Source organism: Lutjanus erythropterus, chromosome 10 (genome assembly GCF_056507025.1).
Source record: "Lutjanus erythropterus isolate fLutEry1 chromosome 10, fLutEry1.hap2, whole genome shotgun sequence".
Classification (NCBI taxonomy): Eukaryota; Metazoa; Chordata; class Actinopteri; order Lutjaniformes; family Lutjanidae; genus Lutjanus; species Lutjanus erythropterus.
Window position 1 is genome coordinate 12464375 of NC_139326.1, and position 19769 is coordinate 12484143.

The 19769-nt window shown below is 41.7% G+C and overlaps 1 protein-coding gene across 1 annotated transcript in view; it reads left to right on the forward strand.

Annotated features, from left to right (window-relative positions):
• Positions 1 to 5646: 5646 nt before the first annotated feature.
• LOC146320101 (ADAMTS-like protein 2) overlaps positions 5647 to 19769 on the forward strand; it is a 31734-nt gene continuing 17611 nt past the window's right edge. The window contains exons 1-2 of the mRNA XM_084729472.1: positions 5647 to 5870; positions 15931 to 16036. Of these exons, the coding sequence (XP_084585598.1) occupies positions 15932 to 16036 (105 nt within the window). The 5' untranslated portion in view covers positions 5647 to 5870; position 15931. The remainder of the gene's footprint in view (positions 5871 to 15930; positions 16037 to 19769) is intronic.

Below are 19769 nucleotides of genomic sequence, written 5' to 3' on the forward strand. Positions count from 1 at the left end.
GTTTCCCAGGAACATTTCTGAGCTGTACAGGAACTGATGCGTTTCATCTTTCCAACAGACAAAAAAAAAATCTGCTGGTTGTTTGGACAAAATTGTTTTCCAAATATTTTTGAAGCATGCATACTGCAGCAATCCAGACTTCTGTGGAGTGGATATCATGCCTCATTTCAGATATTTAACAATACAGACAAACGATACAAAAGCAAACAAACAAACACAAAAAATAGCACAAAGATCAGGAAGGAAAACTAAAAACCAACATAGTCTCCCAACCTTCCCATCCATGCACAGTGCCACCTATGTGTGATAAAGACTGTGAGTGCAGGACGTCTTAACTGTCTGTCCCTTCCATAAATGAGATCATCCTTTATAATTCCTCCAGTCTGTCATTAAGGACATGTTGGATTCTCTCCGGGTGGAGGGTATCAGTCAATGTTGTCATCCAGGATTTAAAAGTTGGCACAGCTTTCTTTTTTCAAAACAAGAGAAAAAGTTTCTTTGCACAAAGGAGATGATGCTCTGCACCAAAAGTGTATCCGGTCTTAATGTACTTAATAAAATCCTTGAAAAGAATTAAAATATTGAAACAGATTTCTTGTAACTTAGGGCATCAAGCTCAGCTATGTAGTAACCGTCCATCCACATGGTCACATTTCTTGTAAATTGGTGACATTTCTGGGTAGATTTTATTGTAGCTTTACCTCTGAGCAATGCAACACATGCAAAGTTTTAAACTGTATCGCACAGTTTCTGGCATTAAGGGAACAGATATTGACATACTTGAGGCCCTTGTCCCAGATGTCCTCTGCTTTTTCCATCCCTAGTTCTTTTTCCCAGTCCTTTTTTATACAGTCCATATGTACTTCTCAATATTCTTGCAGTGTATTGTATATACATGAAATTGAATGTCTTTCCACTGTACAATCTCTGAGACACTCGTCCAGCTTGTCTTTCAAAATTATGAAGATGGGTCTTCTTGAATAATCTAATCTGAGGATATCTAAAGAAATCTCTTTGACAGCTTATCTTTCTCCCGAAGCTGCTGAAACAACATAAACACACCCTGAATGTATACATCCACAGTGCAATACAGTTCTGATTTCTTCCACTGATCAATAATGCATAATGGTTCTACCTGTCAGTCTTGTTCAAAGACAGGAATAATTCAACTTCCATCTAGACAAAACAAACACTTGTGGTCGTATCAACATGATCGCTGATGTATAGTTACAGATTGATTTGCTACAAACTTTCTCATCAATTGCTTTACACCTCCTGTCCCCACCTGAACACACTGTGTCTTCATTGTTCCCGGAGTCCTGTGCATCACCTCAGTAGCATGACTGTGCTCCTGGTCATCAAACTGGCCTCTGTCAGTTTTGGAAGCTGTATTCCAGTCTAATAGGGCTGCTAACTGAGCTGGCTAGCTAAGGTTAGCTGCAGCACAGTTAACAGCTGTGCCCCAGTGACTTCAGAAAATGTTGCAAGACATCGATTGAACTTTTGCATTTAGACCATATTTCAGTGTAATTTTAACATTTTTCATCCTGTGCAATGTGCAATATGTGTTGACACTCGGTCAGTGGTATAACCTGACAAGCTGCGTGTGTGCAAAACACATACATAGTAAACAATGAGTGCTGGTGTTATGTTCACATAATTCATCACTGGTATTTGTTGCCAGTTGCCAGAGAGAAAAACTAATGACGCTGCAGCTACTGCCCCCAAACTCAGCTGAAATTCCAGGTTTTCTTCTTGCTTTAAATATTTTTTAATCTATTTTTCCATCCAGGTTTTTTCAGGAAGAAGTGTGTTTTGTTTCACACATTTTAGAGCGAAGATTTTTCTATTTATTTTTTTTCCTCTTTCTGCGGTTGTGTTTATAACGCCTTTAATTGCTCTTTTGTCTGCATGCGCCAACCCTAATGACTCCAGACTTTGTTTGGCATGCTGCAAATGGGCACACACAAAAACACACCCATGGGAGTGTTCTAAGCCCTCTTGCAACACGTTTTCTCTCCAGCTTTTATTTTTTTATCCTGTGGAGGCTGGTAGGGTTTAATTGGTGGTGGTGGTGGTGGTGGGCGGGGCTTATTCTTCTGGTCTGGCAGCCTCTCTGAACTTTGTCTATCTGCTTATAAATCTGGCACTGGAGCATAGCGACGACTAATGTAGCCACCAGACACACCGGCAGCAGACTTAGAAGGAACGAAATGGACGGATGAGGATAAGAGGCCATGACGGAATGGAGAATGAGAGTCAACAAGATCAAAGATTTCTGACAGGAGTAGCTGCTCAAGGCGCGTTTGCCCAACCCAGTGGTCAATACATGTGTCAATTCCAACAAAACCTGGACCTGGATTATTAAAATGCACCAGAAACCACAAGTGTTGCCAAATCATCAAGGACTAAAATCTTAAGGATATAACTTCAACATGATACCCAAAATCTCTGAGGATATGTACTAGCCAGTACACATGAACAGAATTACATGAGAGATCAAAAAAGAAAAAAGAGAGTAATCGAGAGAACAAGTGCAAAGCTGTGAAGAGACAGCTGTAGAAACAGAGAGAAGTGAAGAAAGGAGTGTGACTGAAAGAGGAGAGAAAGGAATACACACAGAGGAAGAGAGGGAGGGGTGAGAAATAACAGCAGAAAAAGATAGAGAAAAACATGAGAGAGAAGAGGAGAAATTGTAATAAAGCCAGAGGGAGGGAGACAGACAGAGGAGGAAAAAAAAAGGGGAAGACGACATGGTGGGCAGACATGGTGGTCCTCAGACGTCTGCTCGTCCTCCTCTCATCATTCACTCTCCTCTCTTCGCCTCTCATTCCTCCGTCTGAATCGCCGTCCTCCCATCTGTTTTTGGCTTCCTCTGTCTTTCTCAGTGTGTTTCGGAGAAGGAATAATCCCAGATCACCATCACCTAAAGGAGTATTTCACCTGAAAAGGCAGCGGTCCATTACCGCAAAACGTCATCATATCATGCAACACACTGTTGAAGTGCTGACAACATGACGGACTGGACTGAGTGCTCCAAAGTGTTAAGCATCATATAATGAGACAGTGATATGTTACGACTGTAACAAAGTAAGTAGATGCAGGGAGGAGCAGGCTTTTGACATCATAACTAAAGTGAGCAGATATAATCAGCTCATATTCGCTTAGTGGTCATCATTACATAGTTCACAGAGAGAACTGGCAAGTTTATTTTTTCCAACCATAAAATGTCCTCCTCTGTACGTATTGGCCTTAGCTCATTAAACTAAAAAATTAAGGGACCCTTGAATGAAATATTTCTTAAGAGTCAGTAGTCAGGTTAACATACTCAGCTAATGCAGGACATTCAACTCAAGGGAAAGCATATGGAAACAGACAACATTCATTCTCTGTATTTCAACATAAATTATATGTTGTGTATTTTTCATTCTTTTGCTTTTTAACCAGGACTAACCACAAATTAGACAAGTGCACCCAGGAGAGTCCAGATCTCCACCAAGCAACCTGAAAGGAATATTTAAGTGTAACCCACTTGTAATCACCAACAATTTGGTTAGTAACTGTAATGTAATTACATATTTTTTCACAGTAACTGTAATGGATTGCACTTATATTTAGTAATTTAATTGGATATAGCTAGTGTACATGTCAGTATTAAACTGCTAATATCCAATTAGGCATTTATGCAAAAAATAGTCATAATTTGCACATGAGTTATTGAATTGTGGGCAATAATAATAAAATAATGATAATACTTTGAGGTGGCAGTACTGAGGTGGCAGTGACTTCGTGACTTCGACCTTTAATCACCAAAGTCTAATCAGTTCGTACTTGAGTCCAAATGGACATTCGTCCGAAATTTGAAGACATTTCCTCTAAGTGTTGCTGAGATATTGTGTTAACAAAAAGACGTCCTTTGAACTCTCACCAGCCAAATATAATCAGTTCATCCTTGACTCCAACGGTCACTGAAGAAATTCCCTTCTTGAGATATTGCGTTCACAAGAATGGGATCCAAAAACATAATGCCTCTTGCCACAGCCGGTCCCAAAATGAAACCGCTAAAAAGGTTATTTAAGGTTTTGAAAAACTGTGCATCACAGAGGTCCCTCAGCGTACTGTCATGGATAGACACAAACAAATAGGCTGATGGGTCCAGTTGTATGCAAGTCATTATGCGGGTCAGTTGGTCACATACCCACACATGCACACATGGAAATGGTCGCATGATCCACTCGAGGCTTACATCTGGTGAAGATAATTGCTGTTAAGGCCCAGCACTGGATGGCAGTCAGACAAAGTTAGTGAAAGTAATGATGCATTTATCAGATAAAGTGCAAGACACTTTTTCAGGAGCAGCGGAGACCAAACCAGGGCTAGAATGGTTATGTCGTCAGGTGAACATGAATGCAACTTCACTGGATGAGAATGTTGCTTTGTGTCTGCTGATGTGTAAATATGTCGCTGATTAATTACATGTCAGCCATAATCATAGGACGATAATATGTCAGGACTGCATATCTGTCAGACAAAAATCACTGATCATTTAAGAGTGGCAAAAGCAACCTTGGGCCTTTTATAATTTAAAGTTATAGGGCAGATATCACAGGAAACAGGGAAAGAGAGTCAGGGACTGACATGCAGTAAAGCGTTTGAACCCACAGCCGCTGTAGAGAACTCGCAGCTTCAGTACACAGAGCAAACGCATTCTCAACGCTACCAGCTACCAGTTGCTAACTTGCCCCATTTGCTGCTGTGCACTTATGTCTGACAAGCTGCCCTCATTGGGCTCTCTGTGTCTGCAGGATCTGCTTACTTAGCACATTTATCCAATTCACTAGATGGTGCAGGATCAGAAAGGAGCTAGCTGGCAGCATTTTCTTGTGGTACTTTTCTATCTGTCTAAAGATCAAAGTATATATAAATATGAGTTTTATCCGAATTTTCAAGTGGCGATACATGACATTAACTACAGAATGAAATCATCATGATTTTAGTGTGTGCACAACTATATTAATACTAATTATGTAATACAGTTTCATTGGTTTAGAAAAAAAAATCAGTGCAAGCTGCGAAAAATGAATGAGTAAGTCACTTCCGGAAACTGATTCAGCTCAGTATGAAGGCAGAGGACCCGAGGGAGAAGTGCTCTGTGGGAAATAGGTTACAGTTCCCCTCTGTCTCCAATCTGTCTCTGTCTCTGTCCATTTGTTTGTCTGTCTCTCAGAGTAACAGTCTTCACCTCAACATCAGATTCATGAGCGAGGATGGAGGCAGATGGTTGAAAGGTGTAATGTAGATACATATATAACGTTTATATTTGCACAGATTTTAATATCCAGTGGACTTGAGATGCTACAGCAACAAACTCAGTCTGATTTAGAGAAAAAACTGTCAGAGAGAATGAAAGCAGAGCTGCCAGCCAGGGTTGCTCCTGTTTTTTTTTTTTCTCTAACTCCTCTGATCCTCCCACCTTCTCCCTCTGCTGCCACTCTGTTGCTCCTGCTGACTGGGGAGGAGGAGGAGGAGGAGGAGGAGGAGGAGGAGGAAGAGGGATGCAGGGAGAGCACACCTTACCTCCCTCCCTTCCTCTCTTTCTTCCTCCCTCTGTCTGTCTCTCCCTCTTCACTCCACAGCGACAGCAGCACTCACCAACACACCACAACACACCACCGCTGTCGCTGGCACGCTAACACACACACACACACACACACACACACACACACACACACACACACATACACACACACGCACACACACGCACACACACGCACACACACACACGCACACACACACACACACACACACATACACACACTGAGCGGCATCCTCAACACAGACCGAGACGCCCTTGGACTGCTGCAGGCGAGGTGAGTGGGTAAATATTTGAAACCTCCTCTGTGTGAGTGTGTGTGTGTGCATGCTGTGTTTGAATGTGACTGTGTGGATGTGTTAGAGTTTGTGTAACTTGTGTTAAGTTTGTGTTCTTCATTGTGTATTTTTTAATTCAGTGTGTGAGCATGTTCTCGTGTCTGTGTGTGTCTGTGTTGGCTCCTTGCATGTCTACATGTGCTGTTGTGGTTTGCATCTGCTCTGTGTGTGTGTTAGTGTGTGTGTGTGTGTGTGTATTTACGAGGTACACCAGAGCCAATGAGACTTGTGTTTTGCACCAGACCAAAACAAATCCACAAAATAATGCTGACTCTCTTACAGAGTGTGTGTGTTTTTGTGCAGGCATCCATGCATGTGTGTGCCTGGAGAGGCCAGTCTGTCTGGAAACTTGTCAGCTGTTGGGAGATGTGTGTGTGTGTGTGTGTGTGTGTGTGTGTGTGTGTGTGTGTGTGTGTGTGTGTGTGTGTGTGTGTGTGTAAAAGAGTATGCATGTGTGTATGTAAACTGGTGAGGTAGAGGCTAACATTTGTGCCTGTGCTACTTGTCAAACTGTGGATTCTGTTTTTGTGGCTCAAAACTGCTACAGAGAGTAAAATCTCCCCACATTTTGCTGTCAAGTCACTTTAAAAAAACTTATTAGACATCCTCTTAACATTGTAAAAAAGTTAACCCTTAATCGGTTAACCACTAAGAATGTTTTTGGTCAGTTACACATGTCTGTCTATAGGTTAATTTGCACACATACACACACTATGCAAATGACTTTCCTAGCTAGCAATCTGAGGTAAAAAATGAAGCTTGCTGCGGGCATATTTCCTCTACAAAGGAATCAAAGTCAGTTATAAACTGTCTGATGCTATGTTCTGGTACTACAACTATTACCAACTAATGGCCAGATTCCACCAGGCACATTGTGATTCGACCGGCAGCACCTCAGTGCGTTCCAGAAGCATCTCTCCACTCCGCTCCACTTCAAATACACACCAAGTCTATTTTTGACGGATGCCATGTCAATTAGCACGGAGCAGATTGAGCGGGCATGAAATCAGTCAAAAAGCAGAGAGAATCTGGTCAATTTTTCTGGTCAGTTTTCAAAAAAACAAAAAAAACATGAAGATAGAAAAGAAACTATTTAACTAAGCACAAACAGCAAGGCCAGAGGACCAAAGTAACAAAATCTGAGCAAGTATAAACATCGTAATCAGACAGGCAAAATGCTCTGGTGCGGAAATGCTTCTGAAACGTTGCTGGTGGAGGCACGCGTCCGTGTGCAGGATGGATCAAAACTGTGGCGCAGATGTGCCATGTTCAGTGGAATCAACCAGTAACTGTACCACATTAAGAATAAGCACCCGGCTGCCATATCAAAGGCACCACCGCAGCCAAAAAATCAAGATTGCTGCCACAAATCAAGATCCTTTCACAAATGAAGTACCTGTCACTTCAGCAATGCTGACTGGGAGATGCAGTCCAGTATGCTCCTCACTCAGAGCTTCTTATTTCACTGTCTCCATTAAGACCTGAACATATCCAAACAGATGCATGTATAGAAAGCTGCAGACACACCAGAGGAGACATGGAGACAATATTTGATGTCATTTTGCGTTTCTTCAGCTGTTAAATTAGTTAAAAAGTGAAAGTTGTCATTGTCTCAACAGCATTTAAAGAACTACGGTTGCCAGTTATAAGGTCCAACTAGCTGAAACAAATGCAGTCTAATACAACAGACCTGCAATAAATCCTCAGGTTTTGTTTAAACTGTTCTGGAGAAGTGCTGATTCAACTTAATGGTTAGTTTGAAGGCTGTAGTTTGCAGTGCTCTTGAATTGTATTGTCCTCTACAGAGAGGTGTTTCTAATATCTAGTCTACCCGCACTGATATAATGGATGGACTAATAGCCATTTAAATGTAGTTGAAATAATGGCTATTAGTAGCCTAGATGTCAGGTCAACTTGCAACTTACACGTTCAGAACACTTTCAGAACACTTTCAGAACTTATGACCATATCTTTAAGTCTTGTGATTTACATTCATGATATGAAGGACTATTCAGATTTTGCTTGATTTGTGTTTGGCAGTTCCTCCAGGACGTTGTCATGTTGCGGTTGCAACAATTAATTCAAATTGCAAACGTTACAGAAACATTTTTAATGATTATGCTGCAGCATAATCCACTTCACTGTCCATTTGTGTGTACATTCCAAACAATTGATATTTTATCTAAATATAGCTTAATGCACTGGTTGCGTGTCTTTTTTTGTCTAGAGAACGGTGATAGTGCGAACAGAGGCAGTATTTTCTCTATGGATTCACTGCTGCTTAGTTTATGTTTTTGCAGGTGGCGCTCTTTGCCCGTTAAGCCTTTATTGATATTGCTGCTTTCAAAAATAAAATATAAAATACAATACAGTAAATTTAATTTTACATTATGGACAAAAACATTTTCATACTGAATATACATAAGCAGCAGTCATTCTATAGTCTGGAAATGAATAAAAGTCTGTGCATTTTTCTGGAGTGGCAGCATTGTGTGCTTTACCAGTGTGCTATTAAACTGCACAGACTTGCTCCAAGAAGTCTGGTGGTCAGACAAACCACTAATAGGCTCACTTGCCTTCGCAAAACCTGCTCAGGAGTCATTTCATTTTTGTTTCATTGCGAGTGAATGTAATACAGATGAACTGAGCCTGGCTGTTTTCCTGGGAAAGCCAGCCTTGAAGAGCGAGTCAATAAATAGGTCAGAGTTCAAGTGTGAGCAATCTACCCTGGCTTCTGTTTGCCCAAGGGGCAACTAAACTCTGTTGACCTCTCCACAACTTCTCAGAGTGCTTTGCTTACTCGTCCTCGACTCTTTTCTCTCTTTCCTTATCTCTTTCTCACACCTCTCTTTGTCTCTTTATCCATAATCATCGCCTCCCATCCCTTAGTCTGTCTACTCATCTGTCTGTCTGTCTGTCTGTGTCAGTCGGCTCTCTTGGTCTTTTGTATACAAGAGTCCGAGGAGAGCCCCGATCCATTTTCCACTTTGCATGTGTGCTTGAGAAGGGACCGCCACTGAAGAAAAAGAAGAGAGTTTGGCTCATGTAGGAGCAGGCAGAAGGGATGAGTCTGCCCGCTGACAAGCAGACATCCACAACAACCCCCAAGTTTGACCGATATGGGCTTTGGAGGGCAGGCAGCAACAATAATCACCAATATGTCATACCACTTTTTCGTTTCTTGACTATTTAAAAATGTAAACTATGCAGTGGTTTTCATACAAATCTAATCAACGAAATTGCCTCAACCATCAATCTCTCAGCTGAAACTATGCATATTACTACTGCCACTTTCCATTACCACCAAGTGCCTGCAGTGTCCTGGGTTTAAAGCTGGAACATTTCCTGTCTTTCCTCTCTGAACTGCCTAATTTGTTTTTAGTAGCTATCTGTTTAGTTATAAAAATGCTGGTAAAGTTGTGGAGGTGATGTTCATCACATTGGTTATGCTTTAGCATAAACTGAATAATTGTTGCTTGCCTCTACAGCAAACACAAGTGTCTCAAAATCTGAAACACAAGGGTCATCCTGGTAGTTCACTTGGTAGAGCAGGCGCCCCATGTCCAGAGGCTGAATCCTCAGCAGTGGACATGGGTTTGATTCCAACCCACAGTCCTTCAATTCATCCCTTCCCCTTCTCTCTTTCCCTCCTTCTTGTCAATCCGCAGATGTCTTGTCAATAAAGGCTCAAAACAATTTGAAACACTGGGGCGAGCCGCCACATGTAGAGCCTGTTGACTGCTAATCGCAGGGTTGCCATTCTCAAACACATCTCAAAGTGTCCTTGGGCAAAACACTGAACCCCAAATTTCCCCCGATGGTCAGACCAGCACCTTACAATGTGGCTTGCTGCCCTCTGTGTGCTAGTGTGTGAATGGGTGAATGACAGGTGAATTAAGTTTAAGTAAAGTAAGCACTTTAGATAAAAACGCAGTATGAATTCAGTCTATTTGCCATTGCAGCCCACATCTGTGATGACTGCATTGCTCCTTGTTGATGACTGATTTATAGTCTAGTCTACAGACCAGTATTCTTTTGCCCAGCTCCAGATAATACAGAGCTCCACTATGGGAAATATTTAAACAAACATATGCTGATTAAATTGTTGACAATATCTCATTGTTCTGTCTTTGGGAATGCCATACTGTAATGATATGTGTGCAGTAGCAATATTAAAAATAATGGCAGTCTGTAGTGAACTCAGGTTTGTCCTTTTAAACAGCACCAATCCATCAGATCTGTGGATTTACCTGGTCTTATGTGGACCGGTGTGCTTGCTGCACAGGGCGAACAGAGTGTATGGCACCTCGCACATGGATGAGAGTATAGCAGTGTGTTCTTGTTTACGGTTACAGACAGTGCGCATGAGTTTGGAGAAGAGTTTGAGTGTGGACAGGTGTGTTAGGCTTCATACGCACAGCCACACCACTCTACCCAGTGTCATTTTCTGCTTTCACAATGATGCAATAATACCTTGTAAAATTGCACTTTGCAACTAATGATTTTTTTTCATTAAGTTTATTACACTTCTGACAGTCTACCAAGTGAAAAATCAACTGCCATAGTCTAAACTGCAAAACATTTTCATTTAAAATGTATGATATTCACATAACAGGTGACCAGCTATGCCTGGCTCATGTCCAGTATTAAATAATAAACGTCCACTATTGGTTTGATATATCGGTCTGACTGCTCGGCTTCAGCCCAGCCTCCCAAGGGACAGACTACTGCTGTCTGTCTGTCTGCAAAGGCTGCCAGTGCTACAAAAACAAGACAGCGAGGCGAGGGGCCCCAGGGGGCCGTCAGGGTGGGGACAGCGCAGGGGTGAGGGAGGGTTAGACAGGGAGGACGAGGGGACTGTGTTTACTTTTGTCCTCTGTGCCTGCCCTGCCCGGCCGGCTGGGAAACGACAGCAAGGGGGAGGAGGAAGGAGGAAGACTCTGTCTGGACGAGCAAGAGGCAACCGGCTGATTGTTGTGTATGTGAGCCAGAGAGACCCATAGAGAGCATGACACGGAAAGATGCAGACAATTTAGGTGCCTTTCGCAATGGGTCCATGAGCTTTGGTATGTGTGAGCTCTTCTATCTCTGTGAAGACCAAATTATGTGTGGTTAGGATATTGTGGCCAAGTCAGGATGTTTCAACAAATTGGAGACACTCTGGCAAAGTAAGAACACTGTAGTAAAATGAGGACATTTGGGCAAATGAGGACATTGTGGAAATGTGATGACACTGTGGCAAAATGAGGACAATGTGGCACAATGAGTATAGTTGATCAAAGTGGGGACACTGTGGTGAAATGAGGAAGTTTCACACGAGACATTATGGAAAAGTAAAAACTTTCAGCAAAATTAGGGCTTTTTGGTAAAGTTAATAGATTGCACCAAAGTACGGATGTTTCAGCAAAGTGGGGACATCGCAGCAAAGTGAAGACTGTGTACTAAAATTGGGGCATTTTGACAAAGTTGGGAGATTTTGGTAAACAGGTCGTTGTCGCAAATTGAGGAAAAAATGACAATGTTTCAGCCAAGTGTGGACAGTCTGGAAAAGTTGGGGCCTTTTAGAAAGGGAGGACATTTGTGGCAAAGTGAGAATGGTTGCCCAAAGTGAGGACACTGCGGTGAAGTGAGGAAGTTTCAGCCAAGTGAGGACTTTCAGGCAAAGTGAAGTCATTTCAGTGAAATTGGGGCATTTTGGGAAAGTGGGTATATTGCACCAAAATAAGGATGTTTCAGTGACGTGGAAACATTCCAGCAAAGCGAGGACATTGCAACAAAATGAGGGCAGTCAGAACATTTTGGTAAACTGAAGGCATTGCACCAAAATAGGGCTGTTTCTGTGAAGTAAGGGCATCATGGCAAAATGGATACCCTGCCAAAAAGTCCTCACTTTGCTGCCACATCCGTACTTTGGTCAACCATCCACGTTTTACCATAATGTGAGTATTGCAGCATAATTAGTACATTGCTACAATGCAAAGACTTTTTGGAAAAGTGAGAACATTGTGTAAAAGCTGATGATGTTTCCGTGAAGTGGCAAAATGAGGTGGATTGATCAAATGGAAGATACTGTAGCAAACTCACATTTTGGTCAGTCCACACAGTTGCGAGACCATTCGAGGGCAATGGCTTAGTATAAGGGGAAGGTTTAGGCTTAGGTTTAGGTCACGGTGAAGGCACCAGAGATGAGTACGGCTAGGGGTACGGGATAGGAGAATCATTATATTGTGTCAATGATGGGCCTTTTAAACAAAGTCCTACAAATGTGTAAGCGGCGGAGACTGTCTCTGTGTGAACAACTCAAGTGTACACAAGAAAGTGTATGACTGTGTGTTTTTGAGTGAGTAGATTCATGCGAGGGCATTTGCATACCTGTACGTGCACATGGCTCAAGCTTGAATACGAGTGCACGGTGGGCAACGTGTATGTGTGAGTGTGTGTGTACTCAGTCACGCTACTGGCTGAGTGTATACACATGTGCAGCTGTGTCTGACTGAGTGTCCGTCTCCTCTTTGTGTGTGTGTGTGTGTGTGTGTGTGCGTGTGTGTGTTTGGCAGCTGGCCGGGCTCCAGCTGTGTCTGGTTGGATAATGAAGTCCAGGTGCTGCTGCGCCTGCTTTAAGACACCTGTCACCAATATTTAGTGCCAGAGAAAGCCAGACTGCAAACAGGGCGAGACGAGCTGTTTGCTTATTTTAACAAGGCTGCCTAACTGGACCTGAGGACACGGGACGTACTATGAACCCTTTCCTAGAAGCTGTGTCTGTCTGTCTGTGCGTATGTATATGTGAGTGTATGTGCGGCTCAGAGCCTCCAGAAATCATTCAGCTCCCCTGACTTTTGCTGATTCAGACATTGCAACCAAGAGCGTTTCCCTGAAGTTTTGGTTCAAAAGGTTTAAGAAATTTGTGTTTTCCAGTGACAACAATTTTTCAAGAAATTTCATTAACATATTTGGTTGGTCATTTGTCCTTTGTTGAGGAATAAGTGTAATTTCATTATTTAAAGTTTAGGCAAAAACAGCCCATGATCCAGCCAACAGTTAATGGGGGTTGAATACTTTCTGCAAGTGCAGCATGCCTCTATGTATGTCTATGTTTTAATGACTGAATACACCTGAATACAGTATGTTAGATCAAACAAGTCTCACATGAGCTTATGAAACCATGTTCAGTCTTCAAAACTGTAGTGTTGAAAGGCCCCTACGAAGCCCTCCAGTTACCGCTTGGATCTGGTCTCTGCAGAAACTCATCCTAGTATGAAGAGGAGTGGGCAGCAACTGAGCAGCACCAGGAGGTCAACATTAAATTTTTGATGGTGGGGGAAACTGGACCTCCTGGAGGAAACACACACGAGCACAGGGAAAACATGCAAACTGCACACAGAACTGGGATTTGAATCGAGAACCTTCTTGATGTGAGGCGACAGTGCTAACCAGAGGGCATCGTGCCTCCTTTTACATTTATGAAGATAACAGTTTTGTATGATGAAGGTAAACAGCTAGCGATAATAAAATTTAAGCTACATATTTTCTCATATTGATGATCATACAGATGACAAAAGAAAATTGTATTATGCTGAAGGAATAGAATTTTTCCCAGTGAAACAACTGTGAATCCAAACATCAATGAAAGAGTAAGTTACAAACTTTTTAGAGCCACCACTCAGCAGACTGCTGGGATAAGTGTTTTATACTCTAAACGTAGGTTTTTGGTCCAGTATTCCTTTAAATCAAAGGTTTCATTGAGTCATTAAATTCGTATATACAACTACCCTCCACAGGAAAAGGAGGGTGCTTGGAGTACCTTCCTTTTCCTGTGTGTCTGTGCCTGTTCATGTTAGCCTTTACATATAGACATCTACATTTCCTTATAGTCTGAAGAGCCAAACAAAGGCCTACCTGTGTAAAGTTCTAGGAAACTTACCTTCGTCCTTCCAGCACATTGGGGCTTGTTTAACTTTTACACGGGCCCCTCTGCTGTCCAACTCCCGTCTCCAACACCTGTGGCCTCTCAACAGCCTGTCTGTGTCACCCTCCACATGCCAGCGCCAGCCCGCCACAGACTGCCAGCACGTTGAAATACCTGCAGCCGGCACGCCGGTTTTGGCGTGCATTGTCTGAGAAAATGCCTTTCACTTGCTGTGCCGTTGTTTTGCTGGCATTTCTCTGACGTGTTTGGAAACCTGATAGCGTATACAGGGTTACATTTGAAGAGTTCACCTGATGCTGTAATCCAGAACATATTTCAGCTTTTATGTGCACTCACAAGATACAACTTTAATTCAGTTAAGGCAGTAATGTGAGTCAGGAAGGAAGCTTTATAAACACGTATAAACAATGTTTATGTAAGTGTATTTAGGACACTGTAAGACAGAGGAACAATCCCTTCAGGGACACTCAGTGTGACGGGTTAGGGAAAACAGATCCAGGCATCAGCAATAATCAAACAAACAAACAAGGTAAAACAAATTAGAGAGTTTTGGAGGTGTTGTTAGTGTTAGTGTGCACTGAGTCAAGTTCGGTGTTTCTCCTGTTTCCAGTCTTTATGTTAAACTAAAGCTACATAATCATGTCCTCCATATTTGATGCACATGAGACTGATAACAATCTTCTCATCTACATCTTGGAAGCAGATAGGTGTATTTCCAAAAATGTTGAACTATTTCTAGAAGTGGCATCAAGCAGTGCAAATTTGTTTTCCATTTATTTTTGAATTGTCATATCTAATACCATCATCAGGCCACCAAAATGTAAATTTGTATTGTAAAATCAGTGCAGCTTTTCTTTCTGCACCTCATTAAGTGCTGGATGTGTGTCCACTTTCTGCTGCTTAAAATTATCTCTGTGACTACTCCTGTGTGCTCCAGAATTTTGAATCTTGGATCAACACTGGCCTGATTTACTGTCAAACACCCTCCTCTCTGTGCAAAGGTAGAAGACAGCAGCAGCACTTCAGGTATCCCCCCTAAACAACCACAGATGTTCTTGGAGGCGAGGGATTTCACTGGAGAGTCAGAAAGGAAATATTACGACCACAAATGTGTTCTCGTGGCGTAAAAAAATCCAACTTCAGTGGGTTTGGAAGCTGAGAGGCCTCAATTTGGAGAGGGAAAAGACATGAAAAAACACCCACACGTCTCAGCAATATGCTTTAATCCACAATTCACATAAGTGCCTGGACGTGGGGTTTCTAATGCCACAAGAACTCATTAGTGGTCATGATATTTCCCTTCATACCCTTCAGCCTTTGTTAAAGACTCATCACTGGGTGCTTCCATCTAGAAACAAAGACAGATTTCTGGCTCAAATTCTCTCCATTAATCATAATGTTGGCTGCTCTGTGTCTGGTGAAAACTGTCACGTGTATGATGCTGGTGTGAGTGTTGAGCACTTGAGATGTTGCTGATTTCTGGCGGATGACAGTCTTTCAACACAAACAGGACACAAGGCAGATTGCGCAGAAGCATTACACTTAACGTTTTCTGTTTTTTCTCTGATGGTTTTAAAACTGTTGAATGAGCATCAAGGTCTAATTATTTTGCAGCTACAGATTGAGGAAAAATGCAATCTTTAAATCTGGATTATCGTATGTTTTCCTAAAAAATGTGTTTTGTTTATCATTCAGGTGAGATTATTACATACTTTATACATTCTTCACAAAAGTCAGAGGTCAGTTACTGAACAGTGCCTGGTGGAGATGGTCAAGGTTTAGTATCCTGCCACCAGGGCCGGTCAATATATAAATATTATATGTTGATATTGTGATGTAAGACTATGTATTGTCTTAGATTTTAGATATTGTTATATTGTCTCATGGCATAAGTGTTGTCTTTTCCTGGTGTTAAATTAAAGTGATCAAACTTATCTCGCTACTCTGGCTAATTTATTATTTGCCTTTACACTTGGTCATTATATCCACATCACTGATGACTGATTTAACGTGTTTTTTTTTTGTACATCTGTTGTTCTGTCTTTCTTTCTCTCTCTCTGATTAACCAGGATGAGGGTGTTGTCATGGGAACAGTGTGGGGAGACGGGCGTGGTCCTGCTGGGCTTCCTGACGCTGGCGGTGTCGGTGGGGAACCTGTCCAGCAGGGGGCTGCAGGTACACAACACAAGAAAACACTCTGATGCTAATGTTATAGGAAAACACTGCTGAATTACAGTGTTATTATTAGCCAAGTTTCAACCTAAATGTCTATATATCTTTTGATCCGCTAATCACAAAATCATTCTGTAGTGGGAGGAGTTAGAGGGTCCAACTTCTGCTTGTGGTCTATCATTTGGTTGTCAGTATTTTCCAGTTTCTTTTTCTGAAGAGCTGAGGTGTGAGACTGGGATTTTATTCATTGTTCTTAGGTAAATGGGTATCTACTATTACTATTTACAACTGCCTAACTACCAGTATTGATGTGTGTTGATGCTCCAGAAAAACAGCAAATTTAACACATTTGCTCCTCTTTAAACTTTTAGATAAGGCGATGATAAAAACCTCTATGACCCACATAGACAATTTAATCTGAACCTTGCCAGCAGGTACTTCATCGTTCAACTTTCAGACAATGCCGCATTTAGCAAGCTTGTAGTCAGAGGTTGAAAGTGTTCGTATGGTGGAAATGTGATGAGCAGATTGAGAAATACTCGTGCGTCCTATCTATGAGAAAGCAAGAGACCAGTGTGTGTAATTTGCAATGAAACTGTGGCCTCTGTAAAAAAAAAAGTGGTAAAATGCCAATACAATGCCAAATATTCCCATTTTGAACCAAACTGTCCCCAGAGTAGGAGGAAAGAATTACAAAACTGCATCAGCAGAAATAATCATAATAAGACCAGACAGTAGAATCAGCATTTTAAAATATGAATACAGTGCAATGCAATCAACACATAGTGCTGCAAATTCACCGATGATCACTTCTGATGATCACAGATGATCACATCTGTATGTCTGCTCTGCCAGGTCATTCTGTCTAAGTTTATGTTCAAAATGTGGTTATACAACAAAGCTGTCAACCTTTATTGTATAATAATATAAAAATATCGCTGGCTCAATCCAACCTTCAAGTGGACCCCTACAAATTGGCCTGCTTTATTAGCTACAGTTGTTGATAAATTTAAAACGTTTGTCTGGCCTGTGCTCTACTGAAGCTCACAAATGCTGAAGCTCTCTATAAACTTGTGCAGACTAAATCACTTGCAATGTTCACACCTGTTGACATTTTGCCTCCGACATGATATGACCAATCCAAAAGAAAAGGTTCCATCACAACAACACCTACCTCCTCGGCAGTGACATTAAACCTGAAAAAAACGAGAGATCACAGTCACAGCTTCTGGTCAGCACCAGGCAGGGTGGAGACACTTTTTGCACCGGTTCTCAATCCCTGCTCCTGCCGCTGATACTGTCTGTTTTGCCTTCGGCTGTTTAGTTGCCCTATTAGCTCTCATGTGGCTCTCTAATTTTATTTTTCCTGTTCTGTTTCATTGAGTATTAGTAGGTCCACTTTCACTTTATTTTAGAGGGAAATACTGTACTTTTTACTCCACTTAATTTATTTGATAAGTTTATTTACTAGTTACAATGAAGATTTAGATTATTAATACTAAATATAATAATATAGTAGACAATTTTTTGTGTAGCGACCAGCTGTCAAGAGTTCATTTAACGAATCATCCAATCACAACTCCCAAATAACCTGCACAGTGTGAGACCAACCTCCGGTAAATCTATAAGTGTGTCCCAGAGCCGCTAGTGTAATTCTGATGGCTGGACATCACAAATATGATGTAATATTAGAGATTAAGATAAAACTTTATTGATCTCTAGGGGAAATTTACAACCAACCCAGCAGATTAAGTATGATAGATTAAGTAATCCACCTTTATCAGATTCACTTTTAAAGTGAACACATTAAATCATTGATCATTATAATACCATAATGGGCCATTCTGCATAACTAAGTGGGTCAGTAATATCAACATAATTGGCTAACTTTATTATTGATCATTGTGTATTGATCATGTTTTCCAAGCAGGAGACAGAAACTTGATTTTCAAGCAGACATACAGTAGATAGTTACTAATTTAACAACATATTGTCTGCATGATTTCCACTTTTACTGGTATCTAGAAATACAGCAATGTTACATAATTGAAATTTATTTATACTCTACTTATGTAGAGTGGTATGTCATCATGTTAAATAACAAAAGAGAATAAAAGGGGTAAAAAATTATAAGTTTAACGGAATTAAAAATAAAAAAGAAACAACATGCAAATATAAATGTACTGTGTAAATGTAATGTGATGCTGACTTCAAAACTTGGTCTCAGCACTGTGATGAGTCCCTGTCAGATTGACCTGGCAGGCCTCTTTTCTGTCCATATGGCCTACCATAACTCTTTTCTGTCTCTCTCTCTGTACCCATCTATCTCTCCCTGTCTCTCTCTCTCTCACTTACGCTCTCTGTCTGGTATTTCCAGTGTCTCTCGCCCTCTCTCACAGCTGCTCTATCTTACACCTTTACAAGGAGCTCAGTGCACATTCCAGCGGTCACTCTGATGAATCTGTCTGAATGAAGGGACGCAGCCATCGGCCTGAATTAATGCTGCTCCTGCACATCAGGAATGTGCGAAATGCTGACCGTCTTCACACGTCGGAGGACAAAACACTCTGACGCTCATTGACTGTCATTCTGTTTGGTTCTGACGCACTCTGTCCAATCACTTGTACAGCAGTTTTACACAATGCAATCAGACTACCAGTAAAACTTTAATGCAACTGTTAGTACTACTGCCACGATAAAAACAACAGATTGCCCTTTTTTTTTTTACTGCACTGTAGCTGGTGCCACCTCTACTATGACTGTGCCCCCACCATTAATACTGTCACAACTACTAACTACTCCTGCCTCTGCTGCTACTGCTGCTCTAGCCCGTGTTAAGCTGGGCATACACTGAGCCGCACAACTTATTCAAGACCGAGTCAGACCGAATTTCAGCTTTATTGTCTGTCATTTGCAGTGCAGTTTATAGGGGGAGCGAGTACCGATCAACCGCTCCCTAATGGCTGTCTGACTTTTAGGCCGTTGTCAGGCTTCACACAGTTTGAAGCAGGGCCACGAGTCACTGCACCTGTGTGAAGTAGCAAACAGTGCATCTGAAATTGCCATGGTTGAGTTTAGGCACTTGTTGGCTCATTATGATAACAGTACTGTAGTACTGTGGGCCCAAAGTGGCCTATATGAAGTTGAAGTTTAAGTGAAGTTTCAGTGGATAAATACCAGCCGTGTGTAAGATTTATTATTGGGATTCTGACAGGATTGAATCCGGTTCAAATTCCACCCACATGCAGCAAATCAAATGTAATCTACTATTAGGGAAACAGGCCTGGTCAAAGAAAGGCTAAGTTGTGGCCCAGTTGTGGCCCAGTTGTGGCCCAGTTGTGTAACACTCAGCCTCAGAGCTCAAGGTTGTGTTGTGGCTGTGGTCATGCGGCCACATTCTGATGTGTTCATCACATACTCCCTGGTGGTGTGTGGGTGACGTGGTAAGCAGGGAGCCATTACTCAAAATGATTCGTCATTTAATGATCTACATCTGACAAAGTCACAATCGAAAGAGCACAACTTCAGAAAAAGATGGTAATAAAATCATAAAAGTCATCTGAGAGCCGATTCACTGTGAGCTGAAAAGGTTTGGTGCGTCTGAAAACGTTGGCAGATGCGGATGCACGGTAAACACAAACAGCTGCTCCTCCATAGGTCTTAATATTATATAATATGACTAAGGCTACGACTGACAGTTGAACCACAGCGCATTGTTTATGTGTCTTTATGTATT